General features: G+C 42.6%; 3 protein-coding genes across 8 annotated transcripts in view; 2 read left to right on the top strand and 1 right to left on the bottom strand.

Moving 5' to 3' along the window:
• The first annotated feature begins 228 nt into the window (after positions 1–228).
• On the top strand, positions 229–11,300 carry HSP90B1 (heat shock protein 90 beta family member 1). The gene is given in 21 exon segments (XM_075754642.1): positions 229–265; positions 268–365; positions 367–509; positions 511–635; positions 1,185–1,284; positions 1,938–2,079; positions 2,159–2,275; positions 2,663–2,994; positions 3,830–3,941; positions 4,586–4,702; positions 5,844–5,960; positions 6,670–6,807; positions 6,902–6,979; positions 7,069–7,134; positions 7,391–7,660; positions 7,896–8,141; positions 8,437–8,573; positions 8,959–9,037; positions 9,128–9,283; positions 9,841–9,939; positions 11,041–11,300. Coding segments are annotated over 21 exon segments (2,739 nt in total). The 3' UTR covers positions 11,071–11,300.
• Positions 11,301–15,046: 3,746 nt separating this feature from the next.
• UQCC6 (ubiquinol-cytochrome c reductase complex assembly factor 6) lies at positions 15,047–16,788 on the bottom strand. Its single transcript, XM_010302542.2, has 2 exons — positions 16,542–16,788; positions 15,047–15,306 (listed from the first exon to the last, which is right to left on the bottom strand). Exons 1-2 carry the CDS (start codon positions 16,647–16,649, stop codon positions 15,211–15,213), a joined length of 204 nt encoding a protein of 67 aa, XP_010300844.2. The 5' UTR covers positions 16,650–16,788; the 3' UTR covers positions 15,047–15,210.
• Positions 16,789–16,837: 49 nt separating this feature from the next.
• Positions 16,838–21,162, top strand: part of TDG (thymine DNA glycosylase) — a 13,070-nt gene continuing 8,745 nt past the window's right edge. The window contains exons 1-2 of one of the 6 annotated variants that reach the window (XM_075754382.1): positions 16,838–17,191; positions 19,696–19,844. In XM_075754382.1, coding sequence (XP_075610497.1) covers positions 19,751–19,844 — 94 coding nt within the window. In that variant the 5' untranslated portion in view covers positions 16,838–17,191; positions 19,696–19,750. The other 5 variants (XM_075754393.1, XM_075754343.1, XM_075754354.1 and 2 more) reach the window with 5 other exon arrangements.

Raw genomic sequence — 21,162 nt, 5'->3', positions numbered from 1 at the left:
CGCTTCTCTTTTGTACCCGGGGATGCGGCAGGCCGCCACGACCGGAAGCGCCCGTTGGCATAGCAACCGTCTCGCCAGTAAACATCCCGGGTGCCCCCGGAAGCGATCGGAGCTTGTCTCCCATGTGGGGATTGTCCTTATCGGTCATGGACGCGGCCGCACCGGCTGCGGCCCACATGGCCTCGGCGTTAAACGTTAATGGCTTATTCATTAAAAAAATGAGAGGCCATGCCCGTTAAACGCCTCCGCGGAAACGATTGGCCAAGCGTCCCTCCGGCCGGCCAATCGGCGCCGGCCACGCTCCGTCCGCAGGAAACCGCACATGGAAAGCCACGATTGGCGGCGATAGCTGCAGGCCCCTCCCTTCCAGGCTTCCCATTGGCCTTATATTTGGCGTGGTACGCTCCAATTGGTCAGTCGCGGAGCGGCTCCCCCCACTCTCCAGCGCCCCGGGTTGATAAGGCGAAGGGGGAGGGCCGCGGCCGCTCCGGCAGGCTCAGTGGTGGGGACTGTGGCCGGTGGCGGGGGGCCTGGGGAGCGCGGGCGCTTAGGGCCGTTCTCTTCTGTAACTGCAGCCCACGTTGCCATGAAGTCGGTGTGGGCGCTCGCTCTGGCCTGTACGCTGCTCCTGGCCGGTGAGTGCTCGCGGGCTTCTAGAAGGTTCGGGGGGGGGGGGGGGGGGGGTGTGATGTCGGGGTCTCGGCTGAAAGCTTCCCCTCTGTCCTTTCCCCCCTTCTTGGTAGGGTAAGGGGGATGGTGGCCGGAGAGAAACGAAGTGGGGCCCTTGGTGTCTGCGGGACGGGAGGTCCCCTCGGTCTCTCCCGTCCCCACTTTTCTCCGTGCGGGCGGACTGAGGGGAGGGGGAAGCGGTGCCCGGCCTCCTGGCTTGCTCTCCCCGGGCTGCTGCCGGCGCTGGCCTCTAGGGAGCGGGGTGGCGGGGAGAGGGGAGCGGTATGTTTAGCGCAGCTCTTGCACCCTCACGAGCGGGGGCGGAGGGTGGGTGTGGGGGGTGTTCGTCCCCTTCCCCCATCTCTAATGTCTCCGTTTGGGCTGAACTTTACTCGAGGAGGGAGGGATGTGGAGGGACAGAACTGAGCCTGAAACCGTGGGGAAGGGTAAACGGAGAACTTCGGTAGTGTGTAGTGGGGATCAAACTCAGATCGCTGGATTCCTTGTTTTCCCAGTATCGGTTAGAGCTGATGAGGTGGATGTGGATGGGACCGTGGAAGATGACTTGGGTAAAAGCAGAGAAGGGTCTCGAACAGATGATGAAGTTGTTCAGAGGTTAGTATTTGGGGTTCTGGGTAAGTTACTTCTGAAATGTTAAGCCTTTTTCTTTCTTTTGATCAGTCAGAGCATTAGTAATGCCTAAGGCCTCAGAAATGGGGGAGAGGGTGTGGAATGCCGTTCAAAAAGATCTAGTTAGCTGGGAGAAATAAAATATTTATGGAAAAGACTGTTTCCTTCTAAACAGAAGTGAGCCTGGGAACTTGAATTCAGAAACATTCAGTTTGGTTTTGTCTAATATTAATAGTAGTATAAAACCCAATAATTTAATAAGGGTTTATTATTGCGTGTGGTAAATGGTGTGAATTTATTGCTTATTATGCCTGTGAACTGCCTCACCTCCTGTGAGGTATACCACATACTGAGGATTATAGTGGTTTTAACATACCTGTATTCTTTCATGAATTTCCTTTTAGGAAAAAAGCCTTACTTGCAAGCATGGATTTTAACTCAGTTTTAGGTTAAGGTTATGCAGTTGAGGATAGCTACTCTTGCACATATCTCATTTGACCATCTAACTTTGGGGCTATGTCAGTGATGAAGGATCTCACTGTTGTTCTAGCTAGACTAATATTGCTGTTGCTAGACAATAAAATTAGTGATACTGTATGTGGACAAGACTACTTGACAGATTCCTGTTATCCTAACAGAGAGGAAGAAGCTATCCAGCTAGATGGCCTAAATGCGTCCCAGATCAAAGAAATAAGAGAAAAATCTGAGAAGTTTGCCTTTCAAGCAGAAGTGAACAGAATGATGAAACTCATTATCAATTCTTTATATAAAAATAAAGAGGTTAGTGCCTTTATCAGTAGAACATGTTAGAACTGTTTGTGTGCATCCTGGAATTCCTGACTACTTGTTTCTATTTCAGATTTTCCTGAGGGAACTTATTTCAAATGCTTCGGATGCTTTAGATAAGATACGGTTAATATCCTTAACTGATGAAAGTGCTCTTGCTGGTAATGAGGAACTCACGGTCAAAATCAAGGTAAGAAGTGTTAGGTATCATCATTTTTTACTGAGGAGTGGTGGGAGGAATGTAAAAAAAAAAAAGTGCATCATTAAATCTTAGGTTTTGGCTTAACACTGATGCAGATACAAAACAAATCAGGACCCTTGCAATTGACTTAACAAGGACTACTGTTCTTTTAATGATGAAAATAAATTTCTCATTCTATAAAGAGTAACTGAAGTATTGAAATACTTTGAAGGTAGGTTTTCCTCATTTCTGTAGTTACTGCAAATTAAATTTATTGTAGCCAGGCATGTTTGAATTGGAATAGCTGCTACTCGCCACTTTTCTGTGGCAATGTGTTATGCATTAAGATTCAAAGTGAAGTCAAAGGGCATATTTCTCTTTGTTCTTTTTTTTCAGTGTGATAAAGAGAAGAACATGCTTCATGTTACAGATACGGGTATTGGCATGACAAAAGAGGAGTTAGTTAAAAACCTGGGTACCATTGCAAAGTCTGGTACAAGTGAATTCTTAAACAAGATGACTGAAATGCAGGATGATAGCCAGTCAACATCTGAATTAATTGGCCAGTTTGGTGTTGGCTTTTATTCTGCTTTCTTGGTAGCAGACAGAGTTATTGTCACATCAAAACACAACAATGATACTCAACATATTTGGGAGTCAGATTCAAATGAGTTCTCTGTGATTGATGACCCAAGAGGAAACACTTTAGGACGTGGCACAACCATAACGTAAGTATTAAGTTTCTTTGGGTTCAAAAGAAAAAAGTCCTGTGGGTACACCTTGCTCATTGGAATATGTGGATGACTTCAGCATTGTGACTCCTACATTGTTTGATTCTTGTACTAGAGCTTTTTTCGGTTCAGTACAAACATGCGAACTACTAACTGCATCCAAAATGAGCATGGAATGATAATGTAGTTCACTTTATATTCCATTAGATAAACTAAGAAAACAATGAGCATCTTGACAACTTAACTGTTGGCGAGTAACTCCAGACAGTTGAGCTGCCTGCACACTCATTCAGTTCCTCAATGCAATTGTGGCCCATCAAAACCTACACAGGGGCTGTAGAGCTTCCTCTTGAAAACTGGCTGCTGTTTATATACCAGGGAGACTGTTCTGATGCAAATCTCAAACTGGAGGTAGTTTGAGAATTCTATTGTCACTGTTTTCATGAGCAGATAAATTTATTTGATCTGAGTTTAGAGAACTTCTTCCTGAAGAAGGCACTTGATGAAAAAGTTCATCTCAGTGCTCTAGTTTTACATAAAGCCAGGGAGAGTGCATTGAGGTCCTGATAAGTACCACTGTCATTAGAGGTTGTCATTTAGACTTCTGGATATTGTGTTCTGCCCCAATTGTTGAAAACAATTACGTGTTTCTTATTGGAGAGTTTAGTAGGGATTGTATTTTTTTCAGAGATATTTAGAGCTGAACTAGTAAAAGCTCACTTGTGTGAATTTGAATTGCTATAGTTGCAACAGTAGGAAAATGCATCTCTTCTGTAAACCTATTTTAAAATACTTGTTGAGCACTTTGATTGAAGTTTTTTATTTTCTTTAGCCTTGTCCTGAAGGAGGAAGCTTCTGATTATCTTGAGCTGGATACTGTTAAGAATCTAGTAAAGAAATACTCACAGTTCATAAACTTCCCCATATATGTGTGGAGCAGCAAGGTAAGTATATTTAACTGACCACAGTATGAGCTTTGGTTGTGAAAGCTATCTGGCCAGATCTCTCAGAAACGATGAGGGCATACTATAGAACTTGTCTAATTTGTAAACTACTTCCATTCCTGATTCTTCTCACTAGTATTTTACTAGTTACTTGCTTTTCAAAAGTTAGTGTGTTGCTAAAATCAGTCTTTCAAGGAACTTAATTTTATTCTGATTCAACTTAACTAAAGGACCAAGATTGTTGTAATAGTCAAGAACGATTTTTCTTCTGCAGTCAGCTGTCAAGCAGGGCCATAGTTAGGTGTCCTGAAAATAGAGCTGTGTCTTAACTTCTAGGCATATTCTTTTGGTGTTTTCTTGGTGTAGCCCTAACTTAAAATCACCAAAGTCTCTGATTAGCATTATGCGTATAGTTACGGAGAAACTTAAATTTGAGTACAGTGACCTCCCAGTGTATTGAAAGAAAGCATGTATTCATGAAAAATTCAACTAAAAACATAGCTGCCTATAGAGAAATACTTGCAATAAGCAAATAACACCAGTTAAACTTGGGCTCTGAGAGATTAAGCTGTTCGAGAGAATACTGGAAGATAACAGGTAGGAAGCAAAGTTGTCAAAGTCCCTACTTTCAATTGTCTTTTTAGACAGAGACTGTTGAAGAACCCATTGAAGAGGAGGAAGCAAAGGAAAAAGAAGAAACAGATGATGATGAAGCTGCAGTTGAAGAAGAGGAGGAAGAAAAGAAACCAAAAACTAAGAAGGTAAGCTTTGTCAGTCTTGGGGTTTTGCAGCAGTTGTGGTTCCACCCCAGCCAGCAGCTAAGCACCATGCAGCTGCTTCCTCACTCCTCCCCCAGTGGGATGGGGGAGAGAATCAGAAGGGCAAAAGTGAGAATAAAGACAGTTTAATAGAGAAAGCAAAAGCTTTGCATGTAAGCAAAGCAAACAAAGGAATTCGTTCCCTCCTTCCAATGGGCAGGCAGGTGTTCTGTCATCCCCAGGAAAGTAGGCCTCCATCGTGCATAATGGTGACTTGGGAAGACAAACACCATCACTTCGAATGTCCTTCCCTTCCTTCTTCCCCCAGCTTTATATGCTGTGTATGATGTCATATGGTATGGAATATCCCTTTGGCTAGTTGAGGTCAGCTGTCCCGGCTGTGCCCCCTCCCAACTCCTTGTGCACCCCCAGCAACTTGCTGGTGGAGTGGTGTGAGAAGCAGAAAAGGCCTTGACTGTGTAAGCACTGCTCGGTAGTAACAAACACATCTCTGTCAATGCTGTTTTCAGCACAGATCCAAACTAGCCCTGTACTGGCCACTATGAAGAAAATTAACTCTATACCAACCAAAACCAGCGCAGTAACTCATGTCAGATAGTTCAGTAGTCTTCCATAGGTACATTTCAGTTTGTGTGCTTTCAAACAACAGTCCTGTTTACGTGCAGCTAGACATCTTGTCAGGAAAGCAGATTGTAAACAAAATGGACTTGGTTGAAATCAGGCAAATGACTGACAATAGCCTTGTGCTCCCAGAACTAATTATAAATGAGTGAACTGCTTGAAATGGTAGTGGGCTCGGTAATCTGACACTGAGTAGTTTAAATTGAGTATACACTGCTGGAAGGCTTTTTTCAGAATGGCACTTGGTGAATGTGTTAATCACATACCAGTTAATCACTGATACTTGGTGAATGTGTTAATGTAGATAGGATGCACCATAGTGTAGACTTTAGTTCCTGTGTGATACACTAATTTGTATACTTGAATGAGAATATCCAGGCTATTACATAATTTTGTAAATTAGAGCATGTATTTTTAACATAGCTTCACTGGAGTGTCTTTAATTGACTTAACCTGAAGTAAAGAATGAGTCTGTATTGTACCTTGGCATTTACATACCTAGGTTGAAAAGACTGTCTGGGATTGGGAGCTCATGAATGACATAAAACCAATCTGGCAGAGACCATCTAAAGAAGTTGAAGAAGATGAATACAAAGCGTTTTACAAAACCTTTTCCAAGGTAAGCTCTGAATCTCAAGATTACTCCAAAGCAAGAGATTGGCTATAGTATCTCCTGCTGTGTAAACAAAACTGAGTGCTTATAGGATGGGCTATTTCTGAAAAAGTAACTGGAGTCAGTATATAGACTGAATTGCAGAGAGCCTAGGAGGTATAGCATCCTATTCAGGAGTTAATCTTTTTTTTTTCCAGAGAGAAGGTACTGTCACCAAGTGTTGAATGGCCTAAGTTTGAGAAATAATATATTTCAGTTCATATGGTGCTTACTGATGTGTTTAAATGGTGACAGGGAAATTTTTAGTTAGTCTGAAAGTGGTGGTGCTTGTACATGGTGGAAGAAAGAGGAAGATGGGTTTCTAGAAACAACATTGTCTTTATATGTAAATACAGCATGATCTGTTACTTGGGAGGTTCTTACTGTGCTGTCATGATACTGTATTGGTTACTCTGCTCTTGGTAACTTTATGGTGGCTGGCTTGTAAAAATAGAAAAAAACACCGAAACAAACTGCTAGGTCTCAAGGAATGTTACTTCGATGCGAGTAATTTGGCTGAATCTGGAACTTTTGTCTCCATGGTAGGTTCTAACAAAGCATGGTTAGATAGTTTGATTTTAAAATAGTTGCACTTGGCAAACTCATGTTATTACTGGAAATATATTAAATCGCTGATATTTTCCCCATATCAATTAAAAGAATTTTCTCTTCACAGGAACACGATGACCCAATGGCTTACATCCACTTCACTGCTGAAGGGGAAGTAACTTTCAAATCTATCTTGTTTGTTCCTAATTCTGCTCCACGTGGCCTGTTTGATGAATATGGATCCAAAAAAAGTGATTTCATTAAGGTAGGACAATCAAGTGTGTGGTTATGGCTTCACGTCCAGAAAAAAAAACACCCCTGCAAACATAACCTGGCTGCTGTTTTCTCTCCTAATTCAGCTGTATGTTCGAAGAGTGTTCATCACTGATGACTTCCATGACATGATGCCCAAATATCTTAACTTTGTTAAGGGTGTTGTAAGTATTATAAGTCTTGAATTAGATTTTTGGGGTTTTTGATCTTCAAATACTGTTATCTATACTTACGAAGTTACTTCTTCAATTAGGTGGATTCTGATGATCTTCCTTTGAATGTATCTCGTGAAACACTTCAGCAGCATAAATTGTTAAAGGTAAGCTAATTGATCTTAAATTCCTTCATTGTAAATACAGTACCAAGATTTAGAAGAATAGCAGCTTGATTCATTTTACTTTATATAAGGAGCATGAAATTAGTCCAGGAAACCCAAGCATTACTCTTTTCAGACTACCTCTGTTCCCTTTAAATCATGGACACTTAAGTGTCTTGAATCCATTCTTTGCAGTGAGGTTGAATTGAGGATTCTTCCAAGTGCTTATTGTTATAACTTGGTATTGGTGGTTTTTTAGGTGATCAGAAAGAAACTTGTTCGCAAAACTCTTGATATGATCAAGAAAATTGCAGAAGAAAAATACAACGACACATTCTGGAAAGAGTTTGGTACTAATGTAAAGCTTGGAGTTATTGAGGATCACTCCAATCGTACACGACTGGCTAAACTTCTTCGCTTCCAGTCTTCTCATCATGAAAGTAACCTCACAAGCCTTGACCAGTATGTGGAACGAATGAAAGAGAAGCAAGACAAAATTTATTTCATGGCAGGTTCCAGCAGAAAGGAGGTATGTGAGCATGGAAGAAAGAGGCAAGGGGGAAAAAATACTATGACTCCTAGTTAAAGCAATGCCATAAACATTGTGAACTGTGTATTCGTTGTAAATGTGGAGACTGCATGCTTATGTTACTACTGCAGTTCAGTTTTCCTTGTACTGTCACTTGTCAAACAGTTGTACAGGTTTCAGTAGCTGCTAGTACCAATCCAATTAAACTGGCATCTCATCTTTTTTATCATCTTAGGCTGAGTCCTCACCATTTGTTGAACGTCTTCTGAAAAAGGGCTATGAAGTGATCTACCTGACTGAACCTGTAGATGAATACTGTATTCAGGCTTTGCCAGAGTTTGATGGGAAGAGGTTTCAGAATGTAGCGAAAGAAGGAGTTAAGTTTGAGGAAAGCGAGAAGTCTAAGGAGAGTCGGGAAGCCTTGGAAAAGGAATTTGAACCACTCTTAAACTGGATGAAAGACAAAGCTCTAAAAGACAAGGTAAAATGTTATGCTATATGTAATGCTTATTTGAAACACTGTTGTACTGGGGCTAAACCATGTCAACAACGCACATTGCAAATTATTTGAGTGTAGACTTGACTGTAGCTTCTCGGTCTCTCTATGGATAAATAAACATGTTGTTTAATACCTTCATTTCAGGAAGATAATGAGTTAGAATGGTATCTTTAGAGCCTTCAGAAAATACTGAAGTGACAGGAAATTTTCAGAGTTATTTATTCCTTGTATAAGCTATTAGCTCTGAACTAACATTTAGGCTTTTTTTTTTTGACAGATTGAAAAAGCTGTGCTATCTCAACGTTTAACCCAGTCTCCATGTGCTCTTGTGGCTAGTCAGTATGGATGGTCTGGTAACATGGAAAGAATCATGAAGGCTCAAGCTTACCAAACTGGGAAGGATATATCTACAAAGTAAGCTTTCTGTTATCTAGCAGCAGATGTGAAATGTAATTGATGGCCTCCCTTCCACCTGGTTCAGATGATCCTTCATATTTTTGGGTCACTTACAACCAAGTTGCAGTCTCCATTGTAGCCTTACATTTTATTTCAAAGCCCAGTATGCAAAACTGCCTGGTCAGCAAGACTCATCACTGGTACTTGCTGTCTGTCATTTGGTTACAAAAGATGATGAACTGTCCTAGTAACATGAATACTCCTTAGACTTAAGCTAGAATTAAAGTGGGGGAGGGGGGAAGAGGAATACACTTGTTACACTAGCTGTAATCAGTATTCATGGGTTTAAAGATGTAGCTGGGTCCTGTACTTCAAAGCTTAGTTATGTAACTTCTCTTTTCAGTTACTATGCTAGCCAAAAGAAGACATTTGAAATTAACCCCAGGCATCCACTGATCAAGGACATGCTGAGGCGAGTCAAGGTAAACAAATAGCAGTAGTGAAATATTGACTATTTGGTTGCATACAACCTAGTTAACAGTTCTGGTTTTTTTAATGCTCTTCCACATTAGGAAAATGAAGATGACAAAACAGTTTCAGATCTTGCAGTGGTATTGTTTGAAACTGCAACTTTGAGATCAGGATATATGTTACCAGACACTAAGGAATACGGAGACAGAATAGAAAGGATGCTTCGTTTAAGTTTAAACATTGACCTGGATGCAAAGGTTAGTTTGCCTTCAGCTTGGGGCTGATAATTGACTTACTACTGCTACATCTTACAAAGCAGATACTTGATAGACTTATACTTCACAGTATAAGTCCAGCTTCCTACACCTAGATGGGCCGCCAGGAGTCCAGTTCAGGTAGCTGGGTGGGAAACTGAGTTTGTACTTGATGCTCATGTCTTCCCTTCCATTCCTCTTCTCAGTTCCTTGAGATTCTGCTCTTTCTTTGTGCTTCTCAGTATTGTCCTGTCCTTAACTAAGTGGTGGTTCTGTGGGAATGAATTAGGGGCCAAGGCAAATGTGCCCTACTCATTAATGGAGAAATTCATAAGTGGGTATAGGTAATATGGGTTCTCACAGTGCTGGTGTGGGAACTTAAGCTGGGTACCTTGCCAGAGGAGGCATGATAGTGTGTCAATGCTAAACAGAACTTGCTTTCTCCTTCAGGTAGTTCGGGGCAAATGTTAGGAACAGATAGTGAATACTTCTGTAGCCTCTATTTAGCTAGTCTGCAACTACTAAACATCCCAAGCAAATTGATTGTGACCTTCCTGTAGGTGGAGGAGGAACCTGAAGAGCCTGAAGATGCAGCTGAGGAGGCAGAACAAGATGAAGAGGAGGTGGATGCTGATGCTGAAGACAGTGAAATACAGAAGGTAAGGTCTCAAGTTTGACTCTCCTTACCAGTATTTATGTGCAGTTTTGTCTGTCATGCTTCCTGGCAACAAACTTACGTACTTTGCCTTTCTAACACTAGTTTCTAGTGTGAGGTTTTCCAAGCTTTTCTTGGCGGGGGAAAAAAACTGCAGCACAAATAATACTTCATTCTTTATCAAACCATATTATAAGAAGAAAACACTAGATATATGTTCAGGGTTGGAGCTAAATTAAACTTAAGAGATTGTAACAGTGCCTTATGGCAAGAAAACAGCAGCAAATCCTTTACAGTGAACTTAATGTTATCTGTTGGATTTCCACAGCTTGTGGGCTTAATAACATCAACAAATTGGCAAGAGTATAGTTTCAAATGCTTAGAATACAGACTTGCAACAGCACTAGAGACAACAACATGACCTTTAAGCAGTTAGCTGTTGTGTGAAGTCATGAATATGCTGAACATTCCAACATCACAGTTTCTTGATAACATTAGCTTTTAAAGTCATGAGGTCCCAATTGGACCTGCTTTCTTGGGTTGCTTTTGGAAGAATCCTGCAAGATGACATCTGACTAGCACAAATACATAGAGATGTACTTGCCTACTGTTTAAATGTCAGGTTACTGAAGAGTAATTTTGAGGAATAATTGTACTATAGCTACTTAATTTTGATGCCATTACTATTGCATTTACACAGCAGTATAATCTGCAATGACAGTAATATAAAGGAGCAAAGTTATGTTGTATTTGTTGGATTAGCATGCTTGCTTCTGACTACTAAACTGGAAAGCAGATGTGCTTCCTAGCTCTGCAATCAAGTAGAATGGGGCTGCTAACTGCTAATACTTTCTAAGCTATCTTTCAGCCACAGTACTAAAGGTTACATGGTATACTAGAGCTACTGCTAGCAGTTGAGCAGATGGAATACCTTTTTTTACTCTTAATAGCAAAGGCCATCATTTGAACAGAAGTTTGACTTTACAACTTTTTAAGGAAGTATTATTATTTAATGCTTTGGAAAGCATCAGCAGTACTTGGGTTCAGTTCTTGTAGCCTTTTCTACTTTCAGGCAGCAACATTCTGATTCTCTTTGTCTCCACAGGAATCCACAGATGTGAAAGATGAACTGTAAGCTGCACTCAACTACTGTCCTGCATTGGGGGGTTAGGAGGGAATGTGAATTAGATTGTTTTGGTTTTTTCCACTGTAAAATGTTGAGGGATGGTATGGGGTTTAAGGGTGAAGGAGGATTTTTTTAAGTTCACTTTTCTAAAAACATTCCTCATGAATGTAAATTTGTATTATTTAACTGACTTGGTGTAAAATCTTGTCATGTACAAAATAAAATGTTCCCAAACACCACTAACTCTAAATTTTACATAGTAAGCTCATCTTGATCTTGTGGGTTCACACAAAGAAAAAGGGATCATCTCGAGTGTTCAGATCCTTTGTACAACAGGCACTTTGCAGCCCTTGTGCCTTTTCACACCAGTGTGGCCACGCTTAACTGTGTAGCATATGCCTATGGTTGGGTTTTGTCTAAACAAGCCTGCTCTGCTGTTTAGCCAAAATACACTTCATATTAGAGAGCTGCACTGAACTTGCTTGTTGACATAAGTATTCAAGAAGTTATGTATCTCCTGACATCTTAAGAAAGATGAGATAGGGCATTTAAAAATGGCATTAGAACAGAACTCCTCCCAGCTTGTGCTGGACTATGTCACTTGACTCTACTGTCCAGAGTAGGCACTAAATGTGTGAACACCACCACCCAGAAGTGGCTTGCTGCCTGTGAGCTTATCCTTGTCCTCCCTGGCATTTGGTAACCCTGCCTTTGACTTGTGTAGGTACAGCAGTCCTGCTTTCTACAGGGTTTGGGGTTTTTTAAAGGTGCAATCTCTTGTCTCTTACAGTTACTCCTTAATGTTGCTGTTACTGAACTTTTTCATTCCTGTTCTATGTCTTTTTACCATAGTAAAGCACTGTAGAGACTTAATCTAATGAGCTAAATCCACTGACAACAAATTATAACGTAGACAGGTTGAACTGGAGGCACTGCTTTCTCTTCTGTTCATTTCATTAGCTTTGTGGTGTTTGGATGAAGCACTACACTTCCTTGCTAGTGCCTCTGCTTTGAAACATCTTCATGAGGTTGGTAGAGAGTGTTTACACTGAAGGGGGTTTTTTTTGCCTTCCTCTATGGAAGAAGTACATAGGAGTAGTACCTCTATACAGTGAATCTACTTAAGAAGCACTCTTCTGTTTTGTTAACAGAACTTTTTGTGAGGTTTGAGGGTTTTGCAATCTGAAGCAAAATAAATTTTCCAATTAGATGAGGGCACTAAACACTGACATGAAGAACTTGCTTTCTGTTTACTTTTCTAGACTTCTACATTGCCTGAATACTATTTTCATGCAATCAAATCTAAGTGCCATGTACCAGTGTGGTTACTGAGCTAGGGTTTATACAGAGATGTTGGCTGTATTGAAGTAGGCTGTTTGGGACTTGAAGAAATAGGAGCTTTGGGGTTTTTTTGAGGGAGTTTGGGGTGGTGGTTTTTTTCTCAGTGTAGTATTAGATGCACTGTAAGAGCCTTTTGTTGCTGTAACATGCTGAGTGGTCTAATCCTAGAGTGTAGTTCAGCAGCTAGCACTATCAGCTTTAAGAGCAGTCCTTTGTTAGTAAGTTATTGAATAGGGCAGGTGCACCATTTCTTCTCATGGCAGTGCAACTTTTGTCTTTTGTGTTCTGTAGCAATCAACTACTGCCGAGGTTTTAATACTGCTTAAATTACCACTTCCAGCAATATACTTCTGAGCATACTTGTCAATACAAACCCCATTCTATCTCTGTTTGACCAGTCTGAGTAGCAAATGTGGCTCAACCATGCAGTAGCCTGAGAGCTCATGCAGCTCACTAACCGAAGAGGAGTACTAGAAGCCTAGGGTTGCTTGCTACAGTATTCTCAATCTGTTAAATTCACAAGTAATTAAGCCAACCTTTGCTCTGTTGCACAGCTGAAGTGCTCAATGCCTTCATTGGTTTTAGGATGATGTCTGGTTCAATTTCAAAAACAATAAAGAGCACACTTGAGAGTCATGCTTTGTGGTGCTTCATCTTCCTCAGCTGAGGATACCAAGTGCAATGTAGCTGTGGTCCAGCTGCTTTCTCTACACTGGAATGACAAGTGTTTGCTATTAATAAGCACAAAATGCAGGTGTAGACTTTTTTTTTGTCAGCTCTGTGAAGTAAAATAGCATCAATGCTGGAAGCAGTGTCTCCCAGTCATACTGAGGCTGTTTCTTTCAGTGCTGGAGTCCTGTTGATTCTGGGGGTGTCACCTCTGCTTTTAAAACCCAGTGTATTGTCAGTTTTGCCACTCCTAAATGGTCATTAATGAGAACAGTTCCCTCAGTGCTAGAAAAGGCTGAGGCAAAACAGATGCTCCCTGTTGCTCAGTTTCCATTAGCAGCAGCATATATTTAGAAATTAAAGCCAAATTAGTAGTAACTTCCCTCTGCAGCATTTAGATCTGAAAAGCCTTTAGAAAATAGGGCAAAATGCATCCATATGTTGTGTCAGAAGTCAACAACATAACGACAGAAGTGATACTCTGACAAAGTGTGAGTAACAGGGAAGGGTTGGCAAGTCCTGGCTCTTTAAAGGGGTAACTAAAAAACTGCTGTTCCTGCTCAAGTTAGAGGAGGAAAAAATACCACTGAACTGCCCCATCTTGTCTCTTCAATAAACTTTGTCTTTTGCTGAGGTGGAAGGCTGTCCATCTCCGCTTTCTTTAGGTACAGTGAAAAGTACTTTAACTGGACTTAAAATGTTTTCATCAATTGATTTCATTTGGGCTTAACATCTGAGATGTAGTTGAGGCCTTTTTATCAATGACTGCTCTCATTGATAAATGTGTCTGAGATTGAGAGCACGTAATCTAGTAGTAATACTAAGTACAGGCTGCGGCCTCAACATCCACATGGGCACATAAGAGCAGGGGAGGATCTCAACCCAGCTCAGCTGCTTTTCTAGAGCAGCCAGAAGTTGCAAAACTCTGCAAGAGCAGAGGCACATACACATGCAGAGGAACTATAAACTTCTCTTTCTAGGAAAACCAATTCCAACTTAGGTAAACACGTATAACAGTTCCACAGCTAGAACACTTGTGAAAGAAGCACTTTCAGTGGTCATTTCTGGATCCCTCTGCTATTACAAGAGCTCCAAGTACTTTGCCAGTAGGAATTAGGAAGCTTTTTTGTTTCCTTAATTGGTAATCTGTCAGATTGTGGTTTTCTTTCCCACATTAAACCTGAATGAGACCTGAGGATGAAGCCTGTGCCTTGTTTGGGTATCTTACTCAAGGGAAAGCAATCCCCAACCTTCACATGCTCTACTGCATACCATTCAAAACCAGGTTGTCGCGCCATCTGCGCAGGATGTTGACTTTGTGTATCTTCCCACGTTCCTGGTGTGGGAGTTCTGTGGCAATCCTATCTCAGGTCTGAAAGGTAAATCTCCACTTGTTATCTCAGAGTTTTGTATATTTACAGCTATCAAAGCTGTAAACAGAAGATGCCTAAATGGAGTATAAACGTACATAATTTCAGTGTGATCTGTACATACTTGCCCCACTTTAACTAATACAACCAAGTTGTAAGATCCTCCCCAGCAGACCAAAGTAGATTTCCTGTCAGTAACAGAAAGCCAATGTAACTGCTGGTACAGCAGTTAGCCAGCCTTAGAAGTCATCCAGTGCAAGAAGTGCTGCAATAAGGAATCTTTATTACTTGGACATGTCACTTACTGTACCAGGTTCTGGGTTACATCCAGTAATGCAAGTTAAAGTCTAAAAAGGGTAGAAATGCCAACAGGTAAGTGGGATTCTACTACAGATGAACAGGTAAGCTTATGAAGGCTAATGAGTGGCCAGAAAAGCTTGACTTTTCAATATGCTAAACTTTCTATACTTGTTAATCAGCCTGAAAGTTTCAAATTCCATCAGACTCACCAATGTGAGTTCACATCTTTCATCCTGAAGGATACTTACACTGCCATCAAGATGAGGAAATCATCACTTTGGCACAGAACCCATTGGACTTTTAAGAAGAGTATTCATCATACATTTATTTTAAATGCTGCCTGTAACTCTGCTTAAAGGAAATTAAAAGTATTCAGGGAGTAGAGTTTTTCACGTGTGGATTTCTGCAGCTGAGACAGTTGAACAAATATTTTACCAGTTCTAGTTTTCACAATGTAAGTAAATTCTGGTCACTGTTGTGAAGTCTGAACTTCGCTTGATCTTGCTTTTAGACCCAACAGTTCTGTTTTCAGTTCTCCAGGCTTAGGAGGTATTTCAGGTATACTCTGTTAAAAACAGAGAAAGACGTCAGTGTTGTGGCAGAAGCAAAACTCGACTCACAAAACAATAAATTTGCATACTCTGTAAGAGACAGCATTATAGCTACATTGAGATTATACTGCCCTCTTTTTTTGAGCAGAGAGTAACTCTTACATGCAAAATATCTTAAAAAGTAACCTATTACCTTTTTATAATTTGACTTTTATTTCAAAGTAGCAAAATATGATTTGAAAAAAAAAGAGGAAAAGGAAGAATGGGCAGTTTGTTTAAAGGAACAAAGCTGCTTTCTGCCATTTAAGAAATTAAATATGGTTGAGATGTCTAGTATTGCTTTAAAGCGCCAGTTGAAGTTTCTATGCATTCTTTCTCTTTGTGACACTGCTTCTACCTTTCTGGTTTAGAAATTAAGTGCTGAAACTGGAGATGAAATTCAAAAAAGGAAAAGATACCAGATGACATGGCATTTTAAAAACCATACCTCCTCATAAGTCATGGTGGTTTAAAGAAATGTAGATCATTAAATCATTCTGAATAAATATGCTTATTTGCCTGTAATGAAGGCTACAGTAGAGACTATGAAAATACATAAATTCTTATGCATCTATCAATGATTTATGCCTCACTGCTTAAATGTTGACATGATAGCTCAAGCACGGTAACTTTTTAACTTATTTCTGATTTGAATATAGCACCGTGTTTTTAAAAACCAGAAGTATATAAGAGCAGGAGGACAAGATGAGGCTTACAAGTTAGAAGGCCTCCAAGAGACCAAATCAACCCTGAATATCCCTGGCAGATGGTCTCATTTGGAGCTCAGTTATCTGCAACTGTAATTCTGATAGTCTTGACTCTCAGTCTGTCATTGTTTCTAATACAAACTTTTGGTCATCTTCGTTTCCATTATTGGGGGGGGGGGGGGGGGGGGGGATAGTCTATTTAATATAGCACCTTCTTGCCACTTTTGCACGCTCTTTTCAAAAATCAACTTCCCGCAGTAGCAGCCCCTTTCGAATTAGTTTGCTCAGCGTTATTTTCGGTACCAGGTCACCAGTTTGAAGGCAGCGCCCAAGAGACGACCCCGCTACCCGGTCGCTGCTTCTGCACATGCTTCAGCGTCACTTTTTGCAGCCAGGCCAGCGGCCTTTTTCACACAAAACCTCTACGCGAGGCCCTTCCATCCAGCGGACACGCTACCAGCCTCCGTAACGCAACCACCGACCGGAACCCTCCGAGCACTTACAAGGTCAGGCCTGTAGTACCTGTGCACGACCTCGGCGCCGGCGAACATGGCCAGCATGCTGGCCGCCAGCGTCTTCAGGTAGGTGGGCCAAGGCACGCCGGCGGGCATGGCTGAGGGCAGGGCCCGCGAACGCGGTGCCTCCCCGCTGCCTCACGGAGGGGCTCGCTCAAGGAAGCCCGGAGGCGGCAGAACCGGGTACGGGCCGCGGACACAGCGCCGCCCGCCCGGCGGCGATGGTTGGACACGCCCCCCCAGATACACGTCACGCACCGGAGGTACGTCATCCCGTGCGGCCGCAGCATGGCGGCAGAGGTGCCGGGGGGGGGGGGGAGGTCGAGACCCGCCCCTCGCGGAGGCGTATCCTGCTGCGGATGACGCGAAATAAGTCGTGACGTAGGCACCGAAACCCTGAGACTGCGAGGGGGGGCTAAGCGCGTGGCGGGACGCGGCCCTGCGACCCTCCGGGCGCAGCTGAGCCGCCCGCCTCCCCCCGCGCCCCGGGCGGCTGCTCCCGGCACGGGGCCGCCTCGAGCCGCCTCCCCGCCGGCACCGGCACCGCCCCCTCCAGCCCCTCCCTCGCCGGGCCGGCCGGCCGGCTGCGCGCTCCCATTGGCCGCCTCTGCTCACGTGACCGCGGGGCTGCCCGGCAGGTCGGTTGGGGCGCTGAGGCGCGGGGGGGAGGGGGCGGCGGGGGGCGGCCGGCGCGGCGGTGACAATAGCCCCATCGGCGCCGGGAGCCTCCGCGCCCGGGCATGGAGGCCGAGGAGTTGGGCAGGTATCGGCAGGGGCCCGCAGCCCCGCTCAGGCCTCGCGTTGGGGATCGCCGTTGTCCTTTTCCTCCTTCCCCCGCTGCTGGAGCCGGGGGGAGCCGGGGCCGTGCTGTGGCGGCCGCCCTTTCCTCCCCTTCCCCGGGCCCGTCCTGGGCGCACAAAGGGGCGGGGGGAGGCGCTCCCGGGTGGGGTGTGGGAGGGGTCCGGCGAGATGGGCCCGGGGCCGTGGGGCGGCCCTGTGAGGCGCTGGGGGTGGGGAGCGTGGGGCGCGATGCCGTGTTCGTGTATCCCGGGTGGGCGCCGGGGGACGTGCCCGGAGCGGGAGCTCTGCGTGGGAGGGTGTGTGGGGTTAGGGGTCGTATGACGAGGATCCACGGGTGCTGATGTGGGTAAAAGGGGATTGACGTGCGGTGGGGACCTGTGGGAAGGGGATGCGTGTGTTTGTCGGGGGTGGGAGAGGGGAGGAAAGTTGTTGCGTGCTGCTGACGGAGGGGAGCTCGGCCTGCGGGTGGGCTGGGGGCGGTGGGGTGCTGAGGCTGCGTAGGGCAGGTGAGGCAGCCCTCTTGGGCGGGGGGGGGGGTGGAGGGGGCGGGTAACCCGGCTGAGGGGGGCGTCTGGGGTCGTGGGGGCGGCAGTGGGTGCGCACGCATACGGTGGGGAGCTGTGTGTGTAGGGGTGGACTTGTAAATGATTTAATATTTGCTTTTGTTCCAGTGAACATATCTTTTTGTCTTCTCTCTTCTTCTTTAATTTTTAGCATGAACTGCGGGGGGGGGGGGTAAATCACTACCTTTTCCTCATGGAACTGAAAAGATTTATTTAAATGTTCCATAATACATCAATAACAAAATACTGTGTTTCTGAACCCATGCAAGATAAATGATCTAAAAACAGGCACATGAGGGTTAGAGACAGGGGTAAAAGCTCTCTTTCATCTCATTATCATGTGATTAGAGGACTTTTCCATGATACGGTGCGAATGTTCCTCTGTTTAAAGGGAATTTTATTCCCTTTATAAGAAGAAGACTTTATATATGCGTAATATAAGAAGACATGTATTACAAGAAGACTTCTTGGTTATAGACTGTTCTTGGGTTAGATGCTTTCACATCTTTCTTACTTAATCTGTTCTGCTCTGTATAATTAAGCATTTACTACATTATGAACTGGATTCTACATGTCCCCGATCCAAGGATCAGGTTTTGTTCTGTTCAGTAACTGCACAAGTATTTTATATAAAATGGAACTCTTGCAGCAAAGAGGGTTGAGGTATTTACTGTGCTTTGAAAATCCTCCGTGACTTTGTCAGGCAACTTCCCCAGGAATCTGACAGACCTGTGTTCAAATTTATTCTACTTGATTCAGGGCAGGTAGCTGGTTCAAAGTCTAGTGGCCTGATCACAAGACTGTAGGCTATTCTTGCATAAATCTGATTTACAGTGGGTTTTTAAATACTCATTGCGTAATAGAGAATGATTCCTTCTTTTGAGGTATCTCTATATATCTAAAAGTTATTTGGTGTTTTTTTGAATAGCCCTGAGATTATTTACTGAAAATTTACTGTTCAGGAAATCTTTTCTATGTATTTGTATGGCAGTAGAATCTATGGATAAGAAGGTGACTGCGTAGGTAGAAGGGAATGATGGTATGAAGCAGAAGCTTGTGTTGGGGTGTGAGGGCTGAACGTGACTAATAAATCTGTGGAGCAAAAAAGCTGTATATGGGAAAACGTCTTTGTGGATGGAAGGAGACTGAATCTCTGTTTGAACGCTTCGTATAGAGTAAGTGCAATATTTGTGTTAGGGTCTCAGGCAGGATAATTGGACAACATCTGGCACTTTTGTTAAGGCTGTTTAATAATCTGCATAGCAACTAATGCTATGTATATTCATTATGTTTTGTAACCCAGAATGATTCATCCATTCTGTATCATATCAGGCAAAGTAACTGATGTAACGTTAAGAAAATCTAGAAGTTGAGAAACTCAGAGTCCAAAGGGTTTTAACTCAGTTGTGTTGTAAATTGTTGGTACATTTGACAGACAGTTTGCCTTAGTAACATGTGCTGCAGAGGGTTTTTTTTCCAGAAAAACAAGGGAAAAGCTCTACGCTTTACTTGCAAATGTTGTGATTCTTATAGATCCTTAGATTATACATAAGATAACTGTACTGTTAATGTTGGGTTTAACATTCCCTGATACCAGCTAAGCACTCAGACTGCTTAGTGGGTTTGGATAATTTACTGTCTTGTTAATAGTGTCGTTGGAGAACGTAAGTGCAGTACTTACCAGCCTTGATAAAGATTGATGTTTACAGTCTGTTTGGTACATCACTAAATTTCTAAATTGTCGATGAATTATGTCTCTCTTTTTCTCCCTTTCTAAGATACTACGCGTATCTTCAGCAAGCTCAAGCGTTTTACACGTTTCCATTCCATCAGATGATGACTGCAACGCCTAACATGGAAATCATGAGTGAGCAGCCGACTCTAGAGGGCGTTCCAGAGCCAAACATTGCTCAGGAGCCTCCAAAAGGTAGGTTGACCAGGCTGTGCTAAGTGAGCTAAAACGTTAGTAATCGATTGCGGGGGGAAGAAATTACCGATCTCAAACTGCTTCTTCGGACCTATTGGATTTCTTTATGCTCTTTGAGGAACTATTGATTAATTGTATTCTTTAAGTAATGTTTGTCACCAGACAATTAAAAAGATAAGAAGTAAACCCAGGTGATAGTATACATATTGTTCAGTCTCACAACATTACCTTGTTCTAGGAAAAGCAGGGTTTTGTTTCAATAGATAAACATAAATTTTAGCTTATTTCATGGTTTTTAATATGTTGGAGAAGCTTTCTTTTTTCAGTCTGAGTTCCAAATTTTTTTTTTTAATTTCTGCAAGAGAAGTACAGTGTAATACTGTTTATTTGAAATATTTTTGTTTAAATGGTGTTTTAATGAGTTGCACTGTAAGCAAATAGTGAATTGCTTATACACACTAAGGTTTGTTTAGTTTTAGTGAGGCTTATTTAAACAAATACAAACAATGCTGTCTTGCCTGTGTCTTGTATGTGCCACAAGTTTCGTAGTTTATGCACTTGTACGTTGCCTTTATTTTTCCCCCACCAGTATTTTGTACACTTAGGTTTTATACTAACCATGCCAAGAAAAGATCTCTTGTTCTGTTACTCTTATGCTTGCTCTTTACTACATAAAAAGGCAGTGATGTCTGCCATGCTTAAATTCTGATTCTATAGCAAATATTCACATGCTGAGTTTCGTTTCGCTTTTCATATATAGATACAGGTCAGAGCTGTCTGTACCAGGGTAATCTATCAGCCAGTTCATGCAATCACATCCTTTTATAAGCTTCAATTTTTCTTTTTTTAGTTGTAATGCTTGGCCAAATGAAATCATAGGAAGAAAACCTCAATTTTTAAAATTGTTGCAACTGCTTTATTCGTTCACAGTATTATTCACTACAGCTAGGAAGCATCTTAAGTGCTATATAGTTAGGCTTCTTTTGCAGCTTTATTATTGTGTAAGATGATGTCAACATGACCACACTGTTTGACTACACTTTCAAGTATTTTTAGACAATTGTAATCTTCTGTTATGAAGCTGTTCCCTAATATTTTTGCAAGAATTGAAAGCTGAGTAAGGCCTTCAAAAGCAAGGCTTGAAGATTTACCAAATGTGTGTGAAATCTGCAGGAGCATTTATGAACTGCAAACATTTGGAGTCCAGCCTACCTGCTGTGATAGAAAAAGTAAAATTTTTAGTATTACCCTCTGAAGGGCTGCCATGGCATGGTTCATTGTTACCTACCTGATCAGCGTGAGAGTTAGGAGAACATTA

This window comes from Balearica regulorum, chromosome 1, assembly GCF_011004875.1.
Source record: "Balearica regulorum gibbericeps isolate bBalReg1 chromosome 1, bBalReg1.pri, whole genome shotgun sequence".
Classification (NCBI taxonomy): Eukaryota; Metazoa; Chordata; class Aves; order Gruiformes; family Gruidae; genus Balearica; species Balearica regulorum.
This window is presented reverse-complemented; position numbering and strand designations above follow the sequence as displayed.